The sequence below is a fragment of the Narcine bancroftii genome, chromosome 3 (assembly GCF_036971445.1).
Source record: "Narcine bancroftii isolate sNarBan1 chromosome 3, sNarBan1.hap1, whole genome shotgun sequence".
NCBI lineage: Eukaryota > Metazoa > Chordata > Chondrichthyes > Torpediniformes > Narcinidae > Narcine > Narcine bancroftii.
Genome location: NC_091471.1, coordinates 190,450,824 through 190,476,256, shown reverse-complemented (window position 1 = coordinate 190,476,256; position 25,433 = coordinate 190,450,824). Strand labels below are relative to the sequence as shown.

The 25,433-nt window shown below is 38.7% G+C and overlaps 1 protein-coding gene across 1 annotated transcript in view; it reads left to right on the top strand.

Annotated features, from left to right (window-relative positions):
* LOC138757959 (probable ATP-dependent RNA helicase DDX60) overlaps window positions 1-21,665 on the top strand; it is a 72,066-nt gene extending 50,401 nt beyond the window's left edge. The window contains exons 26-37 of the mRNA XM_069926149.1: window positions 3,112-3,250; window positions 5,650-5,802; window positions 6,824-6,928; window positions 7,115-7,315; window positions 8,374-8,478; window positions 12,268-12,421; window positions 15,781-15,905; window positions 17,804-17,951; window positions 19,275-19,429; window positions 20,468-20,619; window positions 20,716-20,778; window positions 21,403-21,665. Coding sequence (XP_069782250.1) covers window positions 3,112-3,250; window positions 5,650-5,802; window positions 6,824-6,928; window positions 7,115-7,315; window positions 8,374-8,478; window positions 12,268-12,421; window positions 15,781-15,905; window positions 17,804-17,951; window positions 19,275-19,429; window positions 20,468-20,619; window positions 20,716-20,778; window positions 21,403-21,508 — 1,606 coding nt within the window. The 3' untranslated portion in view covers window positions 21,509-21,665. The remainder of the gene's footprint in view (window positions 1-3,111; window positions 3,251-5,649; window positions 5,803-6,823; window positions 6,929-7,114; window positions 7,316-8,373; window positions 8,479-12,267; window positions 12,422-15,780; window positions 15,906-17,803; window positions 17,952-19,274; window positions 19,430-20,467; window positions 20,620-20,715; window positions 20,779-21,402) is intronic.
* The last annotated feature ends 3,768 nt before the right edge of the window (window positions 21,666-25,433 follow it).

The following is a 25,433-nucleotide window of genomic DNA, read 5'->3' as shown; positions in this document are numbered from 1 at the left end:
AGACTGCCTAGGAACACCAGGTTTCTGTGAGGGGTGTTGGACAAAGTGGTGCCTCTCTGCCTTAAGGTAGACAAAAGTTAGAATTTCATGTATGTTGTATTCTAAATGTGACAATAAGGGAACCTTTACGCCAGATATAATTTGAGATCTTAAATTCAGCTCAAAATAAATCACTGTCTCCAGTTCAGCGTATAAGTTGAGCCTTGAAAACTGATTCAGCATGTGGGTTGACTCTTGAAAAACCAAAAAACGCCGACTATAACAAATTTTCATTGAAAATCATATTGAACAAAATTTTTGTTGAAGAAAATCACATTTAGAACCCTTCAAAATCATTATCATTGTCTGAGGCAAAGAGCAGGCAAGCGCATCGTTCTCACTGTTTGAACAGTTATCATACAGGTCCCAATCTGTATCTGATGAGGCGCCTTCAGTTTCGTTGTTAGTGACCCATAATAAATAATCTCTGTGTCATCAATTGCACAAGAGATACTGTACTTTTTAAACTATTTTATCAGTCTCTACTTTCACTTTGTCCTATGCTTTGAGCATGAAGTCACAGAGCACATCCAATGATGCAGCGCCGATTGACCTGCCTTTTGTAAATGGCTTTTCTGTACTCGTCATCCATGTATTCCATTCCTCACCCAGTCTTTGAATGGATTGCTCAAGCAGACATCAAGAGGTTGCTTGTGTAAACCACCTAGCTGCCTGTTCCACGCATTGTCTATCCATAGTTTTACACCATTTTTATCCATCCATCCTTTTTCATGAAAATGTACAAAAATACCTGCTGGGAATTTTACTTTCAGTTTAATTTTTTGTTTGAAGATTACCTGTTGGCCTGTTGGCCATACACGATAATCCCACGGTAAACCTGATCCTTTCATGGCTTGTACTTCTGGTTTACACAGTTTTCACACCTTTACATTCCACTGTTCTTTTACTTATCATGTCGAAATTCATGGCAATTTTGTCCATGTTTACAATTATTTGCCAATGCAAACTTTTATTTCTGCTGGTTACATATAAATAAACTAGTGTAAACCCAACTTTATGATCAAGATCTTTTGGTAGTTTCTGTGCAATTTTTGTTTTTTAGCCTAATACCAGATTTTTCCTGTTCATGAAATCATTGCACCAGCTGACTAGCTTCAAAATCTTTTCTGAGGTCTGAGTGCGACTTTGCCCGCTTCAGTGCAAATGTTCTTTTTACATCGCAATCTTGCCTCTGTTCGCATATCTATTCTGCAACATGATTTTCCAACTCTGGCTAACGAGTGATTCCTCTTCTCATAGAACATAGCCTTTTTGGTATTTTTATTCAAGTCTCTATTCCATCAATCCCTTAACAACTTCTTATACATATTAAATTTTCTTTTAGAAGCACAGCTGTTGGTTTCTATCACTTTTACTTTAAGAGTTGCTTCATACTTTCATTGCTTTGATAGAGCCTCCATGATAACAATCACCTCCAGCCAATGCCCAGTCATTGCGATTTTTGGGGGTAGACTTGTACGCCCGATGCATGAGAAAATCCTTAAAATGAGACTGGCGAGGGGGGTGGGGGGAGTAATTTTTTCTGCCTGTCGACTTGTACACTGAAATATATGCTACATAAACCTTAAAGCATTTTAGTCATGTTTATTGTTATCTGATTGTATAAGTACAACCCAGCGAAGCAACATTCTCTGGACCTTGGTGCAGAACATGCAGACATAACACACATGCAGACAAATAATACATATGTAGGCAAGCATTATGATCTATAAAGGTAAATAAATAGTTTTGTGCAAATGAGAGTCTTGGATGTTTAGTGTCAACAGTTTCTTTGGTTGTTGAGCATTCTCACTGCCCATGGGAAGAAGCCTGGTGTTTGGTTCTGATACTTCTGTATCCTTTCCCCGATGAGAGCAGCTGAGAGCTGCTGTGTGCAGAGTGGAAGGGGTCCTCAATGATTTTGGATGCTCTCTTCAGATAACGATCCTGGTAGATCAGTGATCCCCTCTGACACTCCTATGGTCTTGTGGATTGACACCTCATCCATTTCTCTGCAGCAACCATACCACAGACAGCCAAGATGGTCTTCATAGAATTCCTAAAGAAGGTTATGTAATGTTGGCTGGTAGCCTTAACTGCTTCAGTCTTCTCAGGAAGTGCAGTTGCACTTCCTGACAAGTGAGGAGATGTTGAGTGTCCGCAATAGGTCAATAGTTAAGTTAAATTCAAGGAAGTTGATGCTCTCTCCTGTCTCTACTACAGAGTTGTTGATGTTTAGTGGAGGATGGTCATTCCTGGTCCTCCTGAAGTTCACGATCACCTCCTTTTTTGCCAACATTGAGACTTGGGTTGTTACTCTTACACCAGATGATGAGATTTTTCCACCTCTTCTCTGTAGTGCGAGATCGTTGTTGCTGATGAGGCCAACGACTGTTGTGTCATCTGCAACTTGATGATACTGTTGGAGCTGGATCTGGCAATGCAATCATGGGTCAGTAGCATGAACCGGAGGGCTAAGCACACAGCCCTGAAGTGTGTATCAACTAACTGGATTAGATACAGCTATTTTCCATTTCAGAATGGCAGTGCAAAATGAGAACTGATTTTGATGACAATGCACAAACCCTGATGCTTAATCCCATTGTCTTCCAATGTGATGTAATTGTAGTGAAGTATCCTATACTAAGCTACTGAAGACATTGGTGTACCTATTGTGGAATCGCTGTGCATGTTGTCAAGTTGATGTATATGCTGTGGAGTCCAGTGCAAGACTGACACCTCCAGGTTTGCGTGCTGAGCTTCTATATGTCATCGCTTCTGTCACATGGACTGAAAGTGATGTCATCAACCCAGATAAAAACCCTTGTTGGATGCAGGTCAATTTCCCGTGTTTTCCACAGCACATCTGCCATTTTGGGAGGTGGGTTCGCTTGCTGGTAAGTGAGTTGCCACATGGTCATTTTAAAAAAAATCCTTTTACTTTTATTTCTTTAGTGAATTATTTCAGGATTTGTCTCTTGGAGATCATGCAATACAAAGTGCATTTTACTTCATTGGCTTTCTATTTAATTATTGTATTGTGTTCCCATAAATATTTTGTTCTATTTGCAGTGATCCAAAGGAGTCCAATGTGTCTGACAACATGGTGATGAAAGAAACTGAACAAGAAATGTTGCACCAGAAACTTCAAGAATTGAGGAAGATACCACCAGATTGTACCTATGCAGTGGAAAGTGCAGCAGACCGCAAGGTAGAGTGTGCTTTCCATCGTTTTTAATGCAAATATTAGGTGTGCTCTAACTGCTCACAACCTACTGTGGTTATTTTGTGTTTCTTTGTTCATTTACTTCTATTTCTATCATCTGATGGTATCTTAAAAATGGTTGTTGCATTTGATTACACCTCTGGAATATGACAATGCAAAAACATGGATTCTAGCTTGATGCAAATTGTTTGCCTTGAGATGAAAAATATAGTTTAAAAAAAAAAGCAGGATAAATGATCAAGGTTATGGACTCAAAGGTCAAATTTTAGATGAAAATTATAAAGGAAAACAATGCAAGGTAATGCAATTGCCATAAATGTGTATTAATGGCATCTGTGTTCTGTTAGCAATTTGATAAGTTAAAGTGCAGATTTATTTTTGATTCTTTAGAATTATCTGAAGGAAAAAAAAGTATAGATATTGGAAGCTTAAAATAGATTTTTTAAATTAACATTTAAGGAAAAGATTTTTTAAATGAAAAAGAAACATGCCTAAAGTGTGTACCCACGCACACATATTGGGTGTTCCCCAACCAGAAGCCTTGGATGAATCAGAGGATTCGCAACCAACTGAGGGTGAGATCAAGGGCATTTAGGGCTGGGGAATTGGACCTCTACAAGAAGTTCAGGTATGACCTGCAGAAGGCTACCTCTGAAATAAAGTGGCAATTCCGGAGGAAGCTAGAGACAGAGACGTACACACCAGCTATGGCAGAGAGTGCAGGTCATTACAGCCAACAAAGCGAGGGAGAACACCATAGATAGCTGTGATGTTTCACTGCCTGATGAGCTGAACACCATCTATTCCCCCTTTGAGAAGGAGAACCCAGCAGTGCCTATGAGAATCCCTGCAAAGGCTGAGGACCCTGTGATATCTGTTTCTCAGGCCGACGTCAGAACATCATTAAAGAGGGGCAAGCACCCTCAGGGCGTCAGGCCCTGACAATGTACCTGGCAAGGTAAAGGAAATCTGTGTCAAACCATCTAGCTGGAGTGTTTACAAACACTTTCAACCTCTGCTGCAGTCAAAGGTTCCCATCTGCTTCAAAGGGGCATCAATCAACTCAGTGTCCAAGAGGAGCAGAGTGAGCTGCCACGACTATCGCCCAGGAGCACTAACTTCTACTGTGATGAAATGTTTTGAGAGGTTGGTCATGGCCGGAATTAACAAGTTCCTAAGCAAAAGAACTGAACCCACTGCAATTTTCCTGTTGTCACAATCGCTTCACAGCAGACACAATATCACTGGTTCACCACTCAGCTCTGGATCACCTCAAAAACAGCAATGTATACATAGGGCTGCTCTTCATTGACTACAGCTCAGCTTTCAACACCATTATTCCCTCACTGCTGGTCAACAAGCTCCAAACTCCCTCTGCAACTGGATCGGAAGACTACAGTCAGTATAAATTGGAAACGACTTCTCCTCACTGACTATCAACACAAGCATACCTCAAGAACGTGCTTCACCTACTGCTCTACACACTATACACCCATGACTGTGTGGCAGACACAATTCCAATGCTATCTATAAATATGCCGATGGCACCATGGTTGTCGGCAGAATCACAAACGGCAATGAGAAAGTGTACAGGAGGGAGCTGGATCTGCTCCTTAAGTGGTACAACCTTGAACTCAATGTTAGCAAAAGCAAGGAGATGATTGTGGACTTGAGGAGGAAATCAGGAGAACACTATTCAGTCCTCATCAAGGGCTTAGTAATGGAGAGGGTCAAGAACTTTAAGTTCCTGGGTGTCAACATCTCTCTGCATTGATGCAATCATAAAAAAAGGCTCACCAGAGGTGTTTGAAGGGATTTGGTATGTCACCAAAGACTCTCAAATTTATACTGGTGCACACTGGAGAGCATTCTGTGTGGTTGCATCACAGTCTGTACAGAAGTGCCAACATTCTAGACGGGAGAAAAAGAAATTCCGGAAGGTTGTTAACTCTGCCTACGACATCACGGGCACCAGACTTTATTCTGTTGAGGACCCCTACAAGATATGGTGCCTTAAGAAAACAGCCTCTGTCCTTGAGGACCCCCATCACCCAGGCCATACCCTTTTCACTCAGCTACCGGGGGGGGAAACGGTACAAGATCCAAAAGGTGAGCACTCAGCGGCACGGACAGCTTCCTCCCTGCCGTCATCGGATTCCTGAATGATCAATGAACCAAAGAGATGGCCTTACTTTGACTTTTTGTGCAGTATTTTTAATTTACTTTTGTAAGGTGGTTATTAGGAATGTTTACATTACTAAATATAAAGCTTGGTGGCCTGGTATTTAATTACCTAACTGTATTAACTTTAAAAAAAACATTGTTGCATGATGTTACATTTTTCTCCAACATAATGCCTGAGCCAATATTTTTGAATTTTGTAGATTCTAGATATAATCTTCCAGCGACTGCAACAAGCAAAAACAGCCAATCAATTACGATTTTATTTGGAAAGAGGCATTGGATTTCATCACCCTTCACTGAACAGTAAAGGAAGACAAGCTGTGGAGATGCTCTTCCGACTTGGATTTGCCAGGGTCTGTATTTTAATGTGGATTGTGATTGACTCAGCCACAGCTCACTGGATCTTTTAATGCCCTTTGCTGTTCTTTTAAATTTAATGTAGTGACATACAATAATTTCACTTTCTGATGCTGCTTTGCGATTGAACAGTTTATGTGTTAATATAAAGCTTGTTACTTGCCAAATGTAAGTGATAGGGCAAATCTTCCAACTGGGCACCATCAACAAACAAATTGTTGAATAGATTTAAGACTAAAGTGCATGGTTTTAGAGTAGTAGAGGGTAGGGAGAATATTCATGTTTTTAAATGTTTCCATAGAGTTTTTCAGTGCACACATGTTCATCTGCAGTACCATCTTTAGCTGCTGAAGGCAAGGGGATAGTCTTGCTGGCTGTTTGTCTGTGTGCTGTTGACCATTGGCACTGAGATGCTTTGCTGGAGCCAGCATCTTGGACCTTGGTGGATGAAACTGTACAGCCCAAGGGTAGGCCCTTGGGTTTTGTCTGCCAAGAACAGCCATTCTCAATGAGGGCTTTAACACCCCATTTCCCGCCACCCCCCCCCACCGGTCAGGGTCATCAGCACATTTAAGTAAAAGCCTTGTTTTTTTTTCTATAGTCAATAGAGAAGTACTGAACAAATCAGAAATTAATTGTTTCTCAGAGCAGGGACCCATAAATTTTGAGCAGAGTCCCAAAGAGGCCATAAACCAAACAAAAGGTTGTGAATGCTTGACAATGAAATTCGATTTGTATAATTGTACTTTTATGTTGACTAGTTGATTTGGAGGTTAAAATGGGAAGTGTGTATTATTGAAAAATCTTTGTAATGGATAAATTGAGGTGTTTTTGTTGTTGTTGTTGTATGCTTTCAGATTTGGCATGAAAAACTGATCTAAAAATGGTATTAAGATGGTATTAAGATGTAACAATTCCATAATCATTCCACTTGTTTGGATGGGGCTGGGGGAGAGTGGGGAAGGGGGAATTCTAGCAGTGTATGTAGATTCAGTTTGTGGATTAATTCATTTTTAGGTTGTGACTGCGACTGGAACTCTTGCCTTGGGAATCAATATGCCATGCAAAACTGTGGTCTTTCTTGATGACTCTGTTTTACTGGATGCCTTGCAGTATAGACAGGTATCACATTCCAATCTTTATATTGAATTCCACTTTTAGTATAGTATTTTAAATAATCCATTTGGAAATAAAAACACTTTTGTATTTTTATTATCTAATAAATTCTTAATTCTGGTGCTCAATATAATGGGGTAGTTCTCAAATCCAAATTTAGAAAAGCTGAACTTTTTGGTGTTCTTTTTCCAGATGTCTGGCCGAGCTGGAAGGAGAGGTTTTGACGTGATTGGCAATGTGATCTTTTATTGTGTCCCATTGCCCAAAGTCCAAAGACTTCTGAAAGCAGGTGTTCCTCTTCTTAAGGGCCAGTTTCCTTTATCTGTCTCCCTTGTGCTTCGCCTTATGGTGCTTGCTGCTAAATCTGATGACCGAATGGATGCAGAAGCCAAGGTATTAATTATCTGGCAAGCTTTGTCACAGAAATATTTGTAAACTTTCAGCATTATCATTTTGTAAACAAATCTTATTGCTAAAATCCAATTGTAAAATTGCTGAGTTTGATTAAAGTAATTAGAAAAAAGATTCAGGGTCATTGATCTTGATTGGACCCAGATGCTTATCAATCGAATGATAATATTTTAACATGCATATAGTTTCATGCTTAAAATAAAATTCTTGACTTGCTAAAGTCATAATTTATTGTAAGTATACATTTTAATCCACATATTTTCACATAAGGGGAGATGCTCATTATTTTGTTTGTGTCCTGTAATCATTTTTTTGGCAAAAGTAAAGTTGGATATTTGGTGCTAATTTTCTTTATAGTTTTATAAATTGAAGTTATATGTGTCATTTTGTTCATTAGAATTATTAAAAGGGTAATTTTAAAAAGACTAAATTATGGGGGGAAAAAATGGCATTTTGCCACTCTCTTGGTATCTCCAGAAATGAGCATTGAAGCAAAACAATCTGCTAGCTAGAGGTATTCACCAGGTCTTGCAGCATCATAAAAAGAATGTTTGCTATTTTAAGCAGAAACTCTTTATCGTGACTTCTTCAAAGTTGTCAAGAAGACAAGACAAGGTGAGAGAGATAGGACCAGGCCCCATGTGGGATTGGTGAGCCAGGTAAAAGAGAAACATAGACAGAGGCAGAGGATTAACAGATGCCCTCAAGGGGCAAGACAATCAAATGGGTCGGGTTGTGAAGATGAGTCCGACACGGTGTCGAGGGTGATTAGAGAGCAAAGGTTGGCACTGCTGGAATATGTGTCTCCATTGAAGTATTTTTTTAACTAAATGGATGAAAGCATTTGGTTGCATCATTTGTGGAGTTGCCCAAGAACATCCGTTTTTTTCACTCACTCTTCTGGTTTAATGTACTTAATTGAAGCAATAAAGATTCTAATGGTTGCATGGGCTTGTGTCTGAGTTGTGCAGAACTCAGCTAATATTGTTTCATACTTTGATGTTATGTACAATCACTGAAAAACCTACATTTTCCCTTAGACTTTGTCCCTGCTGCATCATCCTTTGTTTTGCCACGATGATCAGAAGAAACAGTTGGCATTGAAATTATACTTCCTGTTCTCTTTACAGTTTCTTCTCAAAGAGGTAGGATTTAAAGTTACCTGTTTTTAAAAGTATAATCAAAGTTGATTAACTTTCACACTTGCCAGAACTGTAAGCGTCTGCAACTAGAGACTGAAGCCCTAAAAATAAGTGCGGCATTTAAATGACGGCAAAACTCGGAATTAAATTTCTGAAATAGTGGAGCCAATTTGATATGGAAGAGCATGAAGGTATACATTTGGTGCTACCAGGTATTGAAGTTGGTCTGCTACTGTATTATGCGTGCTATTGACAAATGAGTCTTTTTTAGAAACAATTCATAATACTGGTTTCAAAGCAAAAGTTGCTACATTGACTCATCTCCCTGTTGCAACATTTGTTACCATTGCAGTATTGCCGACAACATCCACATCCAGTTTTATATAATTTGAGAACAAAGATTATTGTAATCACTCTTTCTTGATGTCCATGTTTTCAGCAGGAATCACTGAACTATTAACATGAACAATTAGAATCCTCAGCTCTTGGCAAGGGCACCCCTCGACCCATAGCTGGGATTCACCCAGTCAACACGAACAGAATTGCACAGTGGGTGGATATAATTGGTAAAAGTAGGCTATATTACACATTTCTAAATGCCTTTCAGGGGTGGTAGTTGGCCAAGATCTTGGAGGTGCTGAGTTGAGTGCCAGAATTTAGAGTTGCTCATGATAAAGGATAACTCTATATTTCCATGTCAAGTTTGGCGCCGAACCCACCAAGAGGTAGTGTTCCCATGGCTTTTCCTTCTTTGAGTTTGGGATGCAGTAGCTGCATTACTGAAGTTGATTTGTAAGTAAAGTAAGCAAGTAGTGATGAATGTATACTGTGCCAGTTAAGTGGGCTGTTTTGTTGGAGCTGCTCTCAGCCAGGCAAGTTGAGTTGATCATTGCAAAGTACTCAACCTTTTAAGATGCTCTTGTAGTCACAGTTGAGGTTTTAATCATTCCCAAGGTTAGATTTAGGTAGTAACCTGTTGACTGACAAGGAAGGTATTTAAACATGTTCTTGTTGGAAACAGTCTGCCTCCATTATGCTACTCAACCCATGTTTGAACATAGCAAAATCCTACTTCTTCCTACGACTGAAGAGTTATGAATGGAATTGAACTTTGCGCAATCATTGATAAATGTTCCAAGTTCTCTTGAAGGTCATTCGTAAAGCAGGATAATGTGACTGTCCTGATGAACTCTGCAATGGAATGATTGATCATCAGTAACTAGAAGCATCTCTAAAGTATCCATTGACTAATCCATTGACTAATGTTATCCAGGTCTCTGGATGTCACACTCAATGCTAATGAGAAATGCTGCTTTGACATTGAGGACTGTCATTCTTGCTTCATCTCTCACGCTCTGTTCATAGGTCCGCATTTGGACCGAAGACCTAATTGAGATTTATAGGCAAATGATGCTTGCAAATCTAAAATGAAGAATAAGTCAGCCAATTATTTGTAAAGGGTACTTGGTAGCAATCACTCATGACACCTTCATTGCCTTACTGTTGATCTAGAGCACACATGTCAAACTCAGGCCCACGGGCCAAATTTGGCCCGTGATATAATTATATTTAGCCCGCAAGATCATATCAAATATGTATTAGAGCTGGTCCGCTGGCCGCCGCGCCAGTATAGCGCATGCACAGCTCATACTACAAATCCCAGAATGCTTTGCAAATGCGTTGGCGCCGGCCCGTCAGCCCGCTAATCGCCCCCACCTCCTCTCTTTACTTTCATTAGTATCTGTGACCTGTCGCCCAACTCGCATGTAATAAACCCCTTACGGAAAATGGCCAAACCAAAGACAGAAAACAGGACCTTTCAAGACAGGTGGGAGTCAAACTCTTACCCCAGAGTTTGATGAACTTGCATCTAAGAAGAGATGCCAAGTATCTGGTTTAGACCCAGGTGCATCAGAGTAAATCACAGTGTAGCAAGCTAAGCTTGGATTCATATTTTCTTTGGTTAACTTTGGACTGTTCATAGTTGAAAGATTGGATTTTCATTGAAGCAAGTTGTTATTTTTTTGACTTGTTGGCTTGTGAAAAAAAATACATTTAAAAGGAGCTTAAAGGCTATAGAGAAATATTATTTATTGAATATTTTATTTCTCATTTGTTAATGCTTCTTCTGGAAAGAGTTTAACCAAAACTATTATTAAACATTTATTTTAATAAGAAAAAGTTTAACATTACATATGTTGAAAGAAGAGAAAACATGCAGATGTTGTTGAAAATTTTCAAAAAATATTTAGTTTGTCCCACGACTTAGTCCAAGTTTTTAATTTTGGCCCTCTGTGAATTTGAGTTTGACACCCCTGATCTAGAGTATACTGATTTATAGTAATTAGCGAGACTATGATTTGCTTTTTCCTAACTGTTGTGCAAGTGCTTCTGTTATAACTGTAATAGAAATAAATGGCTAAATTGGTTCTGAGATGTGAATGATCACTGCCCCCCACCCCCCCAAACCTTTGCTGTATCCATTGATGTCAACTATTTAGCGATAACACAGAATTAATTAAATGCTTCAGTGTTGATGGTGCTCATGGGAAGAAGCTGAGGTGGATTATCTGTTCTGCTGTAGTAATGTACTTGCATGTGGTTCAGCCTTTGTTTTTGGTATTTGCATGCTGGGCTCTTCACCATTATGAACGTGGATGTTGTTGGAGCTGCCACTCCTGTTGGGAGTTTGTTAATAATAATTGGATGTGGCAGAACTGCTGAGCTTTGATCTGATCCTTCTGTTGCAGGACAGCTAAACTTTATTTTGCACTGACACAGGTCAGTGCTGTTATGTTCACCTGGTGATGCTGGGCAGCCTTTTTGTTGCATTAAATTAGTTTTAGCCCACAGACGGTGCTGGACTTGTGTGCATTAGATTTTGAAAGGTAGTGGAATAGTTATGCTGAATTATTCATTACATCAGACTAGACATGGTCAGCTTGATCTGTGACAATTTGAAGAAAAATGGGTGATCTGTTTCCTACCTTTGGCTTTTGTTTTGAATTGCTTAATATCGACACCCAAAAAGAATTCATAAGTATACAACGATGAGCACTCTTGTCCCCAACACAAAGTATATTTTGTCTTTTTCTGTGTTTCAGAATATTGCTAAGAATGGAGAAGTAATGAATGGTTATCTAAAGAGAGTTGCCTCTGGGAATAAGTTTCCTAACCCATTTTTGTCCTGATACCATGAGACTTCAGGATTGTGATCATAGTCTGTCCTGGTATAAACCTGTAACATTGTATCCAATGTGTCTGCCTTGTGAAACTCCTGCGATTGTGAAAGTGTCATCAAAATGGCTAGAGATTTCATTAGGTCTTTTCATAGCACAGGCAGCGGTAACCCTACTTTGTCCCAGAGAAATTCCCAGGAAATTCAGGACCTCCCAGCTTTTCACACCGCATCCAAATTCCTAGGAATTTACCCTCCCTGGCAATTTAAGGGGAGTCCCTCTCCCAACCGATGACACATTATACACTCTCCCCCCCCCCCCCCCCCCAAACCGTTGCCCGCCTACTCCCTCCTTCACGGCCATCAGTAGGTCTGTCGCTTGCCTGCCTGCTCCCTCCCTCCCGTGCTTAGAAACTTCAGTTTCATATTTTCTAGGCCAGTCAACCGAAAAGTAGTATATTTCCTCTTTTGGCTTTGTTGGCTAAACTGGATGATTTTCTAATTTGAAGCTCTCTAATTGAATGTAAACTTGTGGGCATCCATGGCAAGATTTGACTCTGACTTGTTAATTCAAAATTCCATTGAAAGTAACAGTAGCATTTTGGTTATTCCAGGGCTTTTTGGATTTAAATGGAATGCCACAAGGATTTGCAGGTCTGGTGACCCACTTGCATCAGCACGAGCCAGCCAATTTTATCTTTGTTAGCTTCCTTGTCAAAGGTCTGTTTCACAAAATTTGTTCTCAGCCAGACACATCAGCACGAAGAGGTAAGATTGTCACATAACCAAAATGATACATCACTAGCCCACTCAAAAGGACGGTAATACGGTTATGTTTTTTTTAGACTGAAATTCTGCGATATTGCTGCAAGGAAGACCCAGCAAGAAGCTGGCTTTAGTCATTTACATTGAACTAAATAAAGTGACATAATGCCGGGTCAGTGTGTTTTTACACAGCAAGACAGCATTCTGGGAGCAAAGGAGGTGGGGTGTATAAACACAACAGTGTCAGTATCCAGTATCTCATATAACATACTGGATGGCATGTTAGACTCACTTTTCTCCCCAAAAACTGGCTGGTGGAGGGCTATCAGGAGACTTTCCTGGCGACCTGCTGTCGGTCCCCGCACTGGTCATTATTGTGTTGAGAAAGTGTCAGAATTGAGAGTGATGAGTCTGGATACAAGGGTTTGCAATCAAACTTTACTTTCTGAAGGGTACTTAGTGTGGTGCCACGTGAATTTACTGCACAAGAAATCATATCATTAGGGTACATTTATAGGATTGATTGGCTAACTAATAAAAAAAAAACATTCTGGAAAAATTAGTTATTTTCAATTTGACGGACTATGGAACCCATGTTATTAAAATTTATATGATGACCAAAGAGAGAGCAAATTATGATGAGGACCCAGAAACTGAAAAAGGATATGGATAGGTTGTGAATGTTCAAAAATTGACAGATGAATTATAATATGAAGGTTATCCACTTCATATGGGGCACAGTTACTGAATAACCATGCGTCACTCAGGCAGCTGACGAGAAATTTCGTCTGAGGATTGTGAATCTGTGACATTGTCAATTGCAAAGAGTTGGAGAGAGGAATTATTTGTATTCACAGGAAATGGATGTTAGCAATGCCTTCATTCCTAATTTCCTCTAACCAAGGAAGCAATTATTAGTCAACTACCATCGTGGGCCTGGAGTCCACTAGATAAGAATAGTAGATTTTCTTTCTTAAAGATTGTTGTTAGCTCGATTAATTTTTAATGATGATCCAGTATTTTTTATCACTGACATTTTTAAATGTTGATTACTTGAATTTAAATTCCTCATCTGCAGTGTTGGAGTTCAAAATCCTCTGATGAATGCTTCCTTGATAGTTCAGCTACTTCTGCGCTATTGAGGATTTTTGGGCAAAAGAACAGTTAGAAGTTTAGAAGAATAAGGGAAAAAAAAAGGGAATTGAAGCCAAAGTTGGAACAGCCATGATCTTAATGAATGCCACATGATGGAGCAAGGGCTCACCTCCTGTTTATGTGCTTATGACCAATAAGCCTTGGTTAACCTTCCCTTTGGCCATGCTAGTCTTAATCACACTTGTTGAAAGGCTGGTGCTTCAAATTGGAGACCCAATGCTAGTAGTGAGCCATATCAAAGAATGCAAATTAGATGGTTGGCTGAACTGAACATTTGGGCTAAAGCTAATATTTAATGTTGCTCTTCTACCCAAAATCTGTAACTGATGTTAAACAATCGCCCACTGTGATCTGTTATGATCTCTAATTTAAAAATATTGAACTGGGGGAGTATATTAGGGAATGTGGATTAAAATGTGAATGCATGCAATGTAATGCCAACTGCACTTTTTTTTTAAAAGGCAATCAGAATTAAAGCTTTCGAGTTTTTTTTCGAGTGTTGGAATGCTAATTCAAGATAGCTTGGGTTGTGACAGAGCTATACCCTAAGCATGCTGGTGTTCAAATTTTTCATTTTTGTGTGATTCTGCTTTCTGCGCAAAGAGCTTGGTTTATAGTTGTGAAGAAGACAGTAAAGCAATAAATGCTGGAAGTATCAAATAGTGGAAAATTGTAGAATTGTTCTACGGTGTATTGATTTGAATTGAAACATTATTCAACTGACAAAATGGATAAGATATAGATCATTATTTATTCTGTTACCTTTATAAGCACCAGAGAGCGAAGTGGTGTATAAGTGATCATAAGTGTATATAGTTCAATGATTGTGCCCCAAAATAAAGCTAATTTAATTCTATGTTCAAATATGATTCGACTTCCGCTGAGCATCCTTCATGACATGGGACAGAAAAATTTCTCACTCCCCAGATGCTACCTGGCCCTCTCAACCTGTCTTTTAACAGTGCTACAATTAACAGTTAAAATTAACAATTGTTAATTGAACGATATACAATGATCATCTCATTTCAAGAATGTAACCTCGATATTGTGGTCTGATAGATTTCTGCCACTCTCAAACGTTTTTTGTATATCGGACTAGAAACTAATGTTTAAAAGGTAATTTTAACAGAAAGAATATTGGAATGTTTTCTTTTACTACAAATCAATGAGTAAATTATTTCATAGGCTGAATTAGAGTGACAATCCAAGACTTCCTAGAGCCACTCGTGAAAATTAGTTTTATTCTAATCATTAATAATTAGATATTGGTATTTTTTAGACGTGGATAAAAACATGAACGCTGCAGTCATCAGGGACTTGCCCTTTGCCATATCATTCCCTACTAGGACAGTACACAGTATACCATGGGTGGAAGAGGAACTTGATCTGGACTTGGGAACCAAAAGATTGCATGAGAACAGCTGTGGTCTCTGATTCTACTTCCCATAGATCTTTTGAGTACCATCAAACTGTGGAAGGGAAAAGGAATGTGTTCAGTCCAACTGTATCTTCTCCTACAGTAGCCAGAATGTTCTCTCTGGTGTTCTTGGGCTTCTGTGATATTTTCAGGGATATTAAGCTTATGGGAGGGTTATTCACAAGGCAATTTGCCAGATGATATTAGTACAGATGTGAGCCAGATAAGCTCTCAGTTGTGCATCATAGATAGAAAACTTTTCGGTTCAAGCTTTCTACTTTTACTAACCCATAAGCTAGATTTGCACATTGGATAAATGTAGTCCAAAAAAGTGTAACAACTTTGGATTGGGAGCTCTGTGTCACAGCACAAAGGCAACTGGATGGAGAACTTGCAAACCAAAGCATAAGAGCATGCCTGCACTGGATAATAGGATCTCAGTACCAACACCATCTAGGATATGTGATTGTAAGATCAACTTTTCACTTGTTAAGGGAGTGCAAGATCAAACTTGGCACTTTTGAGTTGTCACTCTGCAGAATAGCTTCCCATTTAAAAACGATGAAAATGCCCTCCACCATCTACCAGGGTCATTAATGTAAATAGTTCAAGCGTACCTGAAAATGATTGATGCATGTCATCTGAAGGGAATAGTGTCAACTTGTTCAATGATTTCATAAAACTATTACCAAAATTTGTGGTTAATTTGGTGGGGTTAGTACTGCATTGCAATGAGAGTGAAAATAATAATTTGCACTAATTTGTCATTGATTCTGGCATATTTTAACAGGTGCTACACGCTTTTCTGATGAAGTGATGGAGTATTTACTTCTGATATTAGCAAACATCTTTGGAAGGAAATATCTTCCTTCGTGTTCAACTGAAAAGGGCTGGGCCACATTCCATCAATCAAAGGTGAAACATTTTGGGACTTGAGGGGGAATTAATATTTTCACTACTTAATCACAATTAAATTTTAATGCAGTGTTATCTATGCATGAAGCAATTATCTTTGTGTGGTATTCCAGACTCTGTCGAATCCAACGTTTCTGACTGCCCTGACTTCGAAAGTGATCTAGAACCATGGAACACCAGAGCACAGAAACAGACCCCTTTGGCCCTTTTAGTCTGTGTGGAACCATTTTTTTCTCACTGACCTGCACCCAGTCCATAGCCCTCCATACCTCTCCCTTCATGTACCTGTCCAAATTCTTCTTAAATGTTAAAATTGAGCCCACATCTGTCCACCCTATGTGATTCTTTGAGAGCATTTCCTGTTGTTCTATTATTGCTGTAGTAAACATGACTCGAGTAATCTTATCTTGAGCAAAAAGTTTACTTTTATTTTTAAATAAATATTTGTTACTTTATATATTGCACTTATAACTTCTTTCTCTAGACTTTGAATCTAGCCATCATTAAACTTTTCTGTCATAAACCAGAGAAGTCTAATGTGGTCAATATGATAATGTACAACTATTTGGAAAGAGGAAAATCTTTGGCTCGTACAAGATTTGAAGAAGGACTGGGGAGTCTTTTTTTAACTGTATATTTCACAAAGTTTGGCTTACCCAAAACTTGGTGTTCTAATGTCAGCATTAGCCAGCTTTACAATTCAGGACAGGTGTTTGGTGGTTTTAAAAAAAGTTTCTTGTGCATTTAATCTGATGCACAAACCGCTATCAATGTTGTAGTTCATGACAGAGCAAGAGACTGCTGAGAAAACATAACAATCTTAATATATTGGTTTGATTTGTGTAACTGTTTCTGAATATTTAAAATTCTCTCTCAGCATAAATTTTCATTTTGTATTTGAGTATTGTGTAAAAGCCAAGAATAACAGTGGAAAAAAAAAAATCTCTTTCCGGTTTAAAACCATTAGCACACGGGAAGCCACTGCGTTGATGCTGCACAAGGGAACCAGTAATCTGTTGTTGGAACCCTAGGTTAGTGTAGCAGTTAGCACAATACTGTTACAGCACCAGCAACTGGGGTTTGAAACCAGTGCTGTCTGTAAGGAGTTTGTGGATTCTCCCTGTGTGTGCGTGGGTTTCCTCTGGGTACTCCAGTTTGCCACCCCCCCCCCCCCACCCCATTCATTCAAAACTTATTGGAGGAGTAAGACAATTGAGTGAAATTGAGGGGCATGGGCTCGAGGGCTGTATATCTAAATATAAATGTAAAATTTAAAAGGTTAAAGGGATTTTAAAAAAAATACTTGCAATATATTTCCTAATAAACAATGCTGAAGTAAACTTGTCTCCAATAGATACCAGTATTGTGTTTGTCATTTGGCTTTCAGGAAAGTGCTGTCTTTGTTCCAATTTTCTATTTACTAAAATTGGTATCAAAATGGCACTCGATATTTAAGTTGAAGTACAGAAGTCTCAAGATGAAACTTCGTTACCACCTGCAAATATAACATTTTCAGTGGTTTTCAAATTGCCCCCAAACTTGCATTCCACCTTAAGCAATCCCTATGCTATAAGTGCTCTGTGATTAGTAAGGGATTGCTTAAGGTGGTATGTGAGTGGAAAGATTGAGAAACACTGCTCTAGACCAATTGTTACTGAAATATTTTGCTTGAGAAAAATTGGAGTTATGAACCTGTGCACATAATGAGTCAATTAGGTATGATTAAAACAGTGATTTTTTTCAAACTTTTTTTCCCCACTCACATACCAACTTAAGCAATCCCTTACTAATTTCAGAACAACCTATGGCATAGGGATTGCTAAAGATGAGTTTAGGGGGGCTGTTTGAAAACCACTGATTTGGATTGTATCTGAAATAAATTCAGTTTTTTGTTCCAGGTATTCCTGGATGATCTTCCAGAAGAATTTGCAGAAGCAGTCGAGAAATACAACAGAAATATCCAGGATATCTTTGGATGCTTCTTTCTTTCTGCATCAAAGCAAGCTGATATGGTGGAAGAATTTCATCTTCCTCTATCAAGAATATGTAACTATGCATTTTGAACAATTAATCTTTTGGTATTTAAGACTATAATTTAATTTGGTATAATTACTGTACCGTGAAGACGGCAAGGTTAGCATAGCAGCTAGTGCCTTGTTGTGACAGCACCAGTGATCGGCACCAGGGTTCAAATCCCACGCTGTTTGTAAGGAGTCTACCTTCTCCCTGTGTCTGCGTGAATTTTTCCACCAGGCTCTGGTTTCCTCTCACCGTTCAAAATGTACCAGGGTTTGTAGGTTAATTGGGTGGCACAGGCTCGTTAGCCGAAAGGGCCTGTTACCATGATGTCTAAATTTAAATTTATAATTCTAGACCTTTAATTGTATCCTGAAGAAGTGTCATGTACAGTACTTGTATTCCAGAGGAAAAGAATTCAAATATCTTAAACATGATGATGTAGAATGGTTTTATAAATATTAACCATAATCATACATTTGCTGGAATTTGAACCCCCTTTACTCTGGTTTGCATGTGGTTGACTTATTTTGCACATTAGATGCTAGACACTAATAAATGCCAATGTTATGTCCTTGGGACAGTTGTAAAATTAGTGGAAAATTTAGTTGCCAAATAGCTCTCGACTGTAGCTACCTATAGTCAAAGAAAATGTATCTAAACACCAAATGAGAGATCAGAGGATGATTTTGTGTTTAGCTTTTTCACTGAAATATGGCTGTTAAACATCAAGATTTGAGATTATTTTATTTCATGTAATATTGCATGAAATTGCCTTCTGCAAGGCAGACTCGCCATTAGTGTTGCCCAATGCCCCTTACAGAAAGGGAGAGAGAGAAGCAAGAGTCCTTTCAGAATCAGTGAGAGTCTGGTTCAGAATGAATCTTAATTGGAGGTTAAACTGATTTTGGTGACAATTTTTTTTTAAAAAGCATTAGCTTGTTACTCTATCACTCGTTTTGTAAAATGGAGATAGATGTACATTTGGTAGTTGCTAAGGTATTTTTTTTTAAATTTGGGATCTATCCTGCAGTGCTTTGCAGGATCGTTTCTGCTGTTAGAAAGGGCCACCTTGATGTCCTGCTTTTCCACTATGCAGCTTTATTTCCTTTGCAGAATTGAATATCTTTCTCATGCACTTTCAGTCAGTGATCATGACATGGCTTCTAATTTGCATAAACTTGTCCATTGGTTGCTTTCCAGTCCTGTTTGTGGAAGTGTTGTAAACATGTACTAACTCTCCTAGCATTATTTAAATCAGTACCTCAAAACCATCAACTTTTAAAATTGACTATTTCATGAATTTTATCTGCTAAAGTGGCACTGTCTTGCATTGTTGTCTTGCCTCCCCAGCTTATGGTGATGTTCAGATTCCCCAGGGATCTGACACTAAATTCATAGCTCAGGTGACCGCGCCTGGAAATCATCCCACAACAGCTGTGTCGCCGTTCGCATGTTTATCTGGGATTACCAATTTGGATCTGTTCAAGATTAATGATCTGGACAGTGTAAGTTGTACCTTATTTACATTTACAACAATATAGGCATATGCTCAATCATACTAGATTTCTGAAGGATGAGAGTTGACGAAATAGAAATTGACAAGTTTCTGAGAGACATAGATAAGGTAGACAGCCAGCATCTTTCTCCCAAGCCAGGAGTAGCAAACACCAGAGGTCATCTGTACCAAATGAAGGGATGAAAGTTTAGGGAAGACATCAAGGGTACGTTCTTTTTCCAGAGTTGTGGGTGCCTGGAATGCCTTGTCAGCGGTGGAGGTTAGAACAAAAGGTTAATTTAAAAGTTGAGGTCAGAAGGGTTTTTTTTTGGTAGGAATATCAACACAATATCAAGGGCCTGTACTGTGCTATAGTGTTCTATTGAGAGAAGGTAAAATGCTTGTATGTATGTGAGGGGTTATTGGTATAGTTTTTTTTTAAGGATTATGGTGGTGTTGGTGCTTGGGCATTGAGCCAATTCAATGCTAAAATCAAATTTTTGTTGGTCAGCAAATGAATTAAAATGTGTGGTTTTGGGTGTGATCAGAATGATGGTGGTAAAATGAACTGCTATGAATTCTAAGCTGGAGAATAAAAGATTTTGGCAGTACAATTCATTCATAAATAGAAATACAAAACTTTCTCCTGCAAATAATATTTTAAATCTGTGGTTAACTTTTTGCTAACCCAAGTCCAATAACAGATGTGGAGTTATGACGTGGAGGGTGTTAGGGTTCAGATATGTCTCAATGAATAGCAGATAAGGGCTGAATAATTTGCTCACATTATTGTGAATCCAGCTGGCAACAGTGAAAGACAAATAAGGGAATGGGTTCAGAGACTTGGAGAGCTGGAGGAAATTAGAGATTGAGTGGAGATTAAATATTGGGGAGCCTTGAACATGGGTAATGTGTAGCGACATTATTTCAAGTTGGATATTGATAGAAAATATTGATTCTTGTATGCTGTTTGTTTCATGCCTACAAATTAATGTGATTCCAAATGTCTAATAAAGATCAACCATATTCTCTTGCAATATTATTACAGATCACTTTACGTACTATTGAAGTCTGCGCAAGTAACATCCCTGTGCTAAACTTGAAAAAGTATGATCAACATGGCAGGAGAATGCCACTGAATGCTTATGTCCTGGACTTCTACAGACATGGTTCCTTAAAAGCTTTGTTAAATGACAACATGTAAGTTAAACTGCTGTAAAAATTCTACCATGTTAATGAGAGTAGAGCTGTCTGCTGAATTGTTTGATTCGGTAACTAATTATCTTTTCTTTTCAGGTTGCATTTAGGTGAAGCCTATAATGTCCTCAATGACTTCCAACTAACTCTTGCCTCCATCAGGTATGAAAGAATTTTGTTTTATTGTATAATATATTGCCAGTGGTTTATTAGTTGCATCACATTTATTTTCTAACAAATTTAACATGTTATCTAATAATCCATGATTTGTAAAAGTTTTGGTTATAAACTCATTGAAAATTGAAAGTAGATATGATACCAAGACATACTCCAGATCAGTGGTGCTCTGACCATGAAAGTTTTCTGTAAAAATCTAAAATAGCAATTGGTTGGCCTGACTTTCTACCTCTTCAGCCATTTTAAGGCTTGCATGCTTAGAATTTTATTTTTGTATTTATAGAATAGATTGAAGTCTGCTTCAACTAAATTGTGATATATTTACCATCCCCATTTCTTGGAATTAAAGTATATATCTTAAGAATAAAAATATATCTGCAGTGTTTTGTCATGTATATTCAGGCCCACCATTGCTCTCATTTTCCTTGCTTCAGTTCATTTTTGTTCATATTAAAAAGGCCGGATTTTTAAAAAATCTAAAACTAGTTTTGGATAACTGAATAGTTGTCAGTCCAGTAGTCTGTTCTCAATTCTTGCACATTCTTGATGATCATTATATACTGGGTTAAAATATGCCACTGTTTTCAAAAAAACTTTTATATTTTCCAGCACATCTTTCAAGGAAATGTGTGATGACAAAAATGACATCGTTCTTTTGGCTTTCGAACAACTAAGAGATACATTTTTCCAAAAGTTTGAGAAGATAAAGAGTTAATAGCAATTGAACTGAAAATTGCTTTGTTCACCTACTCTGGATTCTTTCTGCTGAATATAGGGGAGTAAATACATGACAAAACTAAGTTGTGTAGGATATCTGCAAATTTTAAAAACCTTATAGCCCAGTGATGACAATAAAACTGAAAAGTATATAATTTAGTGTATGGCGTTGAAATTTAATTGCACTTTGTACAAATTTGAAATTGGTCAACATTGTTTGAAATTAACTTCTACTGCAAAACTTTACTCGTGGCCTCTGCACTGAAATTTAGGCACAATTACGGTCTGGTTAAAACAATACTTGGCAAGAGGCACCAATCATGTTCATTATAATTCCCATTTACAAACCTATTACAGTACGTTTCCCCAGATCCAAAAATTTGTTTTCTAGTTAACTGGATTTTTCAGTACAGTACAATAGCATCAACAAAATACTTGTATCAGTAAACAGAAGATCAGCTGTCGCTGATCCCCAACTCCTGCCTTGGAGACTGCTTTCCTTGATGACAGCGGAGAACCAAGTACGCTGGAGGGTAAAAAGTAAATGGAAAGAGAGGGGAGGGAGTTGCCTGAGACCAGGACAATCTCGCCAGGCACTGCCTGACCTGCTGACTTCCTTCCATCACTGATGGCTCAAGATTCTAGCCATTCAGCGTCTGAGCTCTGTTGTTACCAAACTGGCACTAACAGCGCATCAGAACCCCACATGAGCACATTGGGTGATTTTTTTTTTTCAACTTGTTACATCATGTTTCTGCCAAAAAGTTTGGATAACTGGAAACATACTGTACATCGACTGAAACATTTACAAGTGAGTTTTACAGTGACAACAGCACTACTGCATAAAGCTTCGTTAAGAGGATAGTTTTCACCAGTGATAACACACATGCTGCGTTTGTTCACAGCCTCAAACTAGAATCAAACATGCATCTAATTAGGCAAGAACCCCACTTCTTGCTGACCAATTTAATGTTTTCTTCCTCATTTAAAACAACAGCTCAAAGCCACACGGATTTTAATTGTTCTATGTTCAGTAACTGGCACAAATGCAAGAGATAGCTCAGATCTTTTTCCACAATTTTTTTAAATGAACAAATGTAAGCAATCTTGACAGCAATTTCTATCAGAGAAAGAGGTCAAAGCCATAAAAGTATTTTGCATCTGTTTCATTTTGTTACGTCAAAGTTGATTCCAATGGCAAGGAATCCTGGCAATGACAATCTTCAGTCTAATAAAATAAAGCATCTTTTTTTAAACAACATTTTGCTCAAATAAAGATGTTTTAAAAATTTTACTTAATTGTAGCACCCTTTTTGTCGCTCATTTTAAAATACTGCTTTGTCAGTGTGAAGTATAGAGTAAAACTAAATATGATTTGAGGGTCTGATTTCATTTTGGTCATAAAAAAGCTGCTCGATAGATATCCAAAATGTTTTCTCCATTGTTCATTCAAGATCAGCAAATAAAGCAAAGGAAGTACAATAACTCTGCAGTTGTAGCCAATAAACAAAAAGATTGCAGTGTTGAAGTACCAGGTTAAACAGTGTTACCTGAGTAAGCATTTTAAATAGGGTGTGAAGATTTTCCCCTTTGCAGCAACCCTCATGACCATTATGTCCTAGTGATTTATTTTCAATGTTCACAAACAAAAATCATGTTGAGATACAAATGTTGGTTGGAACATCTAAGTGAATTGTTCTTTTGAATGAAGACCGGGATGAAATGAACAATTTCTTTTCTGTTGAGTATGATCTAATATTTAAGAGTCTTTGACAGTAATTCTCTACTACATGGTGTACAAAATATTTCTTTTAGCTATTACCATACCAATCATCAACAAATCCACTGAAAAGTTCAAGTTTTATTACCTGAAGGGCTAAGAAGGTGGGACCAAAAAAAATGTATATATTTAAGGGGAGGTTGGACAAGAATATATAGAAGGGGTTAGAGAGTTGAAGAATGGTTTGAATGAAACAGAAATGCAATCCTATTATTAAAGAATGGCACAGTTAGCACATTACAGCTTCAGTGAATCAGGTTGGAATCCAGTGCACAGTAAAACAGCCCTTCTAGTCTGTGCTGAACTAGAATGTTAACATTGAGCCTGCATTCACCTCATCTGGCATCTTATTCCACATTCCCACCACTGAAGAAGTTCCTCTTAAGCTTTTCCATTCGCTCTGAACAAATGGCCTCTGGTTTGTATTTCACCTACCCATCAGTGGAAAAAGCCTAACTGCATTTATTGTCAATCCCCCTCATTCTTCTACGCTCCAGGGAATTAAATCCTAACCTGTTTAACCTTTCCCTGTAACTCAGTTCCTGAAGTCCAGGCACCATCCTAGTAAATCTCTGCACTCTTATTGAGGTTTAAAAAAAATCCTGGAGAAGCTCAGCAGGTGAAAGTGTCCTTTATGTAGCAAAGGTAAAGATACATCATAGACATTTCAGGCTTGAGCCCTTATAAGACAGTGTCCAAACAAAAAGGGAGGGGGGAGAAGAGAGATGGAAGGGGGTGGCAAAGGCATGAGATGATAGGTAGAGAAGAGGGAGCTCACTGGCGGTGGTCAATGTGGCAGGCACCAAGAGATTTCTTTAAGCAGCCCTTGTACCTCTTCTTTGGTGCACTTCTGACTCGGTGGCCAGTGGAGAGCTCGCCATATAACACAATCTTGGGAAGGCATGGTCCTCCATTCTGGAGACATGACCCACCCAGTGCAGTTGGGTCTTCAGTAGCATGGATTCGATGCTTGCGTTCTCTGCCGGCTCGAGTACTTCGATGTTGGTGATGAAGTCATTCCAATGAATGTTGAGGATGGAGCGGAGACAGCGCTGATGGAAGTGTTCTAGGAGCCGTAGGTGATGCCAGTAGAGGACCCATGATTCGGAGCTAAACAGGAGCGTAGGTATGACAATGGCTCTGTATACACTGATCTTTGTGTGTTTCTTCAGGTGGTTGTTTTTCCAGACTCTTTTGTGTAATCTTCCAAAGGTGCTATTTGCCTTGGCAAGTCTGTTGTCTATCTCTTTGTCGATCCTTGCATCAGGTGATGGAGAAGTGGGGGGGGGGGCTGGCGGTCATGGTGGGGAGCTGGCTGATGGAGGACCTCAGTTTTCTTCAGGCTGACTTCCAGGCCAAACATTTTGGCAGTTTCCACAAAACAGGACGTCATGCGCTGGAGAGCTGGCTCTGAATGGGCAACTAAAGTGGCATCGTCTGCAAAGAGTAGTTCACGGACAAGTTGCTCTTGTGCCTTGGTGTGAGCTTGCAGGTGCCTCATATTGAAGAGACTGCCATCCGTCTTCATTGTTGACTACCTGATGCAGAATGCTTGTATACATCAACTACAACAGTATAAATTACGTACCTGTTTGGCTGCAACAAGAAAGAATTTTCATGGATTTATATATTGTACTTTTATAGATGCCAATAAACTCTCATCCAAGCCATCTACTTTTCATCAAAGCCCTCTTGTACACTACATTGTGAAAAAAATTCTTACTACTTCATTTGTCAAACCCCACAGAGTACAAGTTAACCCTTTGGACTCTGTGTACTGGTTTTGCATGACTACTAACATGCGCATGTACTCCGTGTCCCAGTTTTCTGGGACTGGTTTTATACCCAACCACCAGCTGGTTCATAGCAATGTTTGTACGGTAAAGTATATCTTTGTAAAGGTTGGGGTTAAAAACAGATGCTTCACCAAGTTCCACAGAAAAAGTAATGGAAGTGAAGATAAGAACATTCAAAATTGTTGTTTGAATATCTCAGACTATGTAGGGTATCAAGCAGGACAGTGACTGGCCAGATATTATGTGTAAACAGTGACTGAACAGATGAACTAACTCAGGTTTACCCATGGACCCAGTCCAGAGCATATACAATATTATGAAAGGTTTAAAATGGCCAGAGTCTAAAG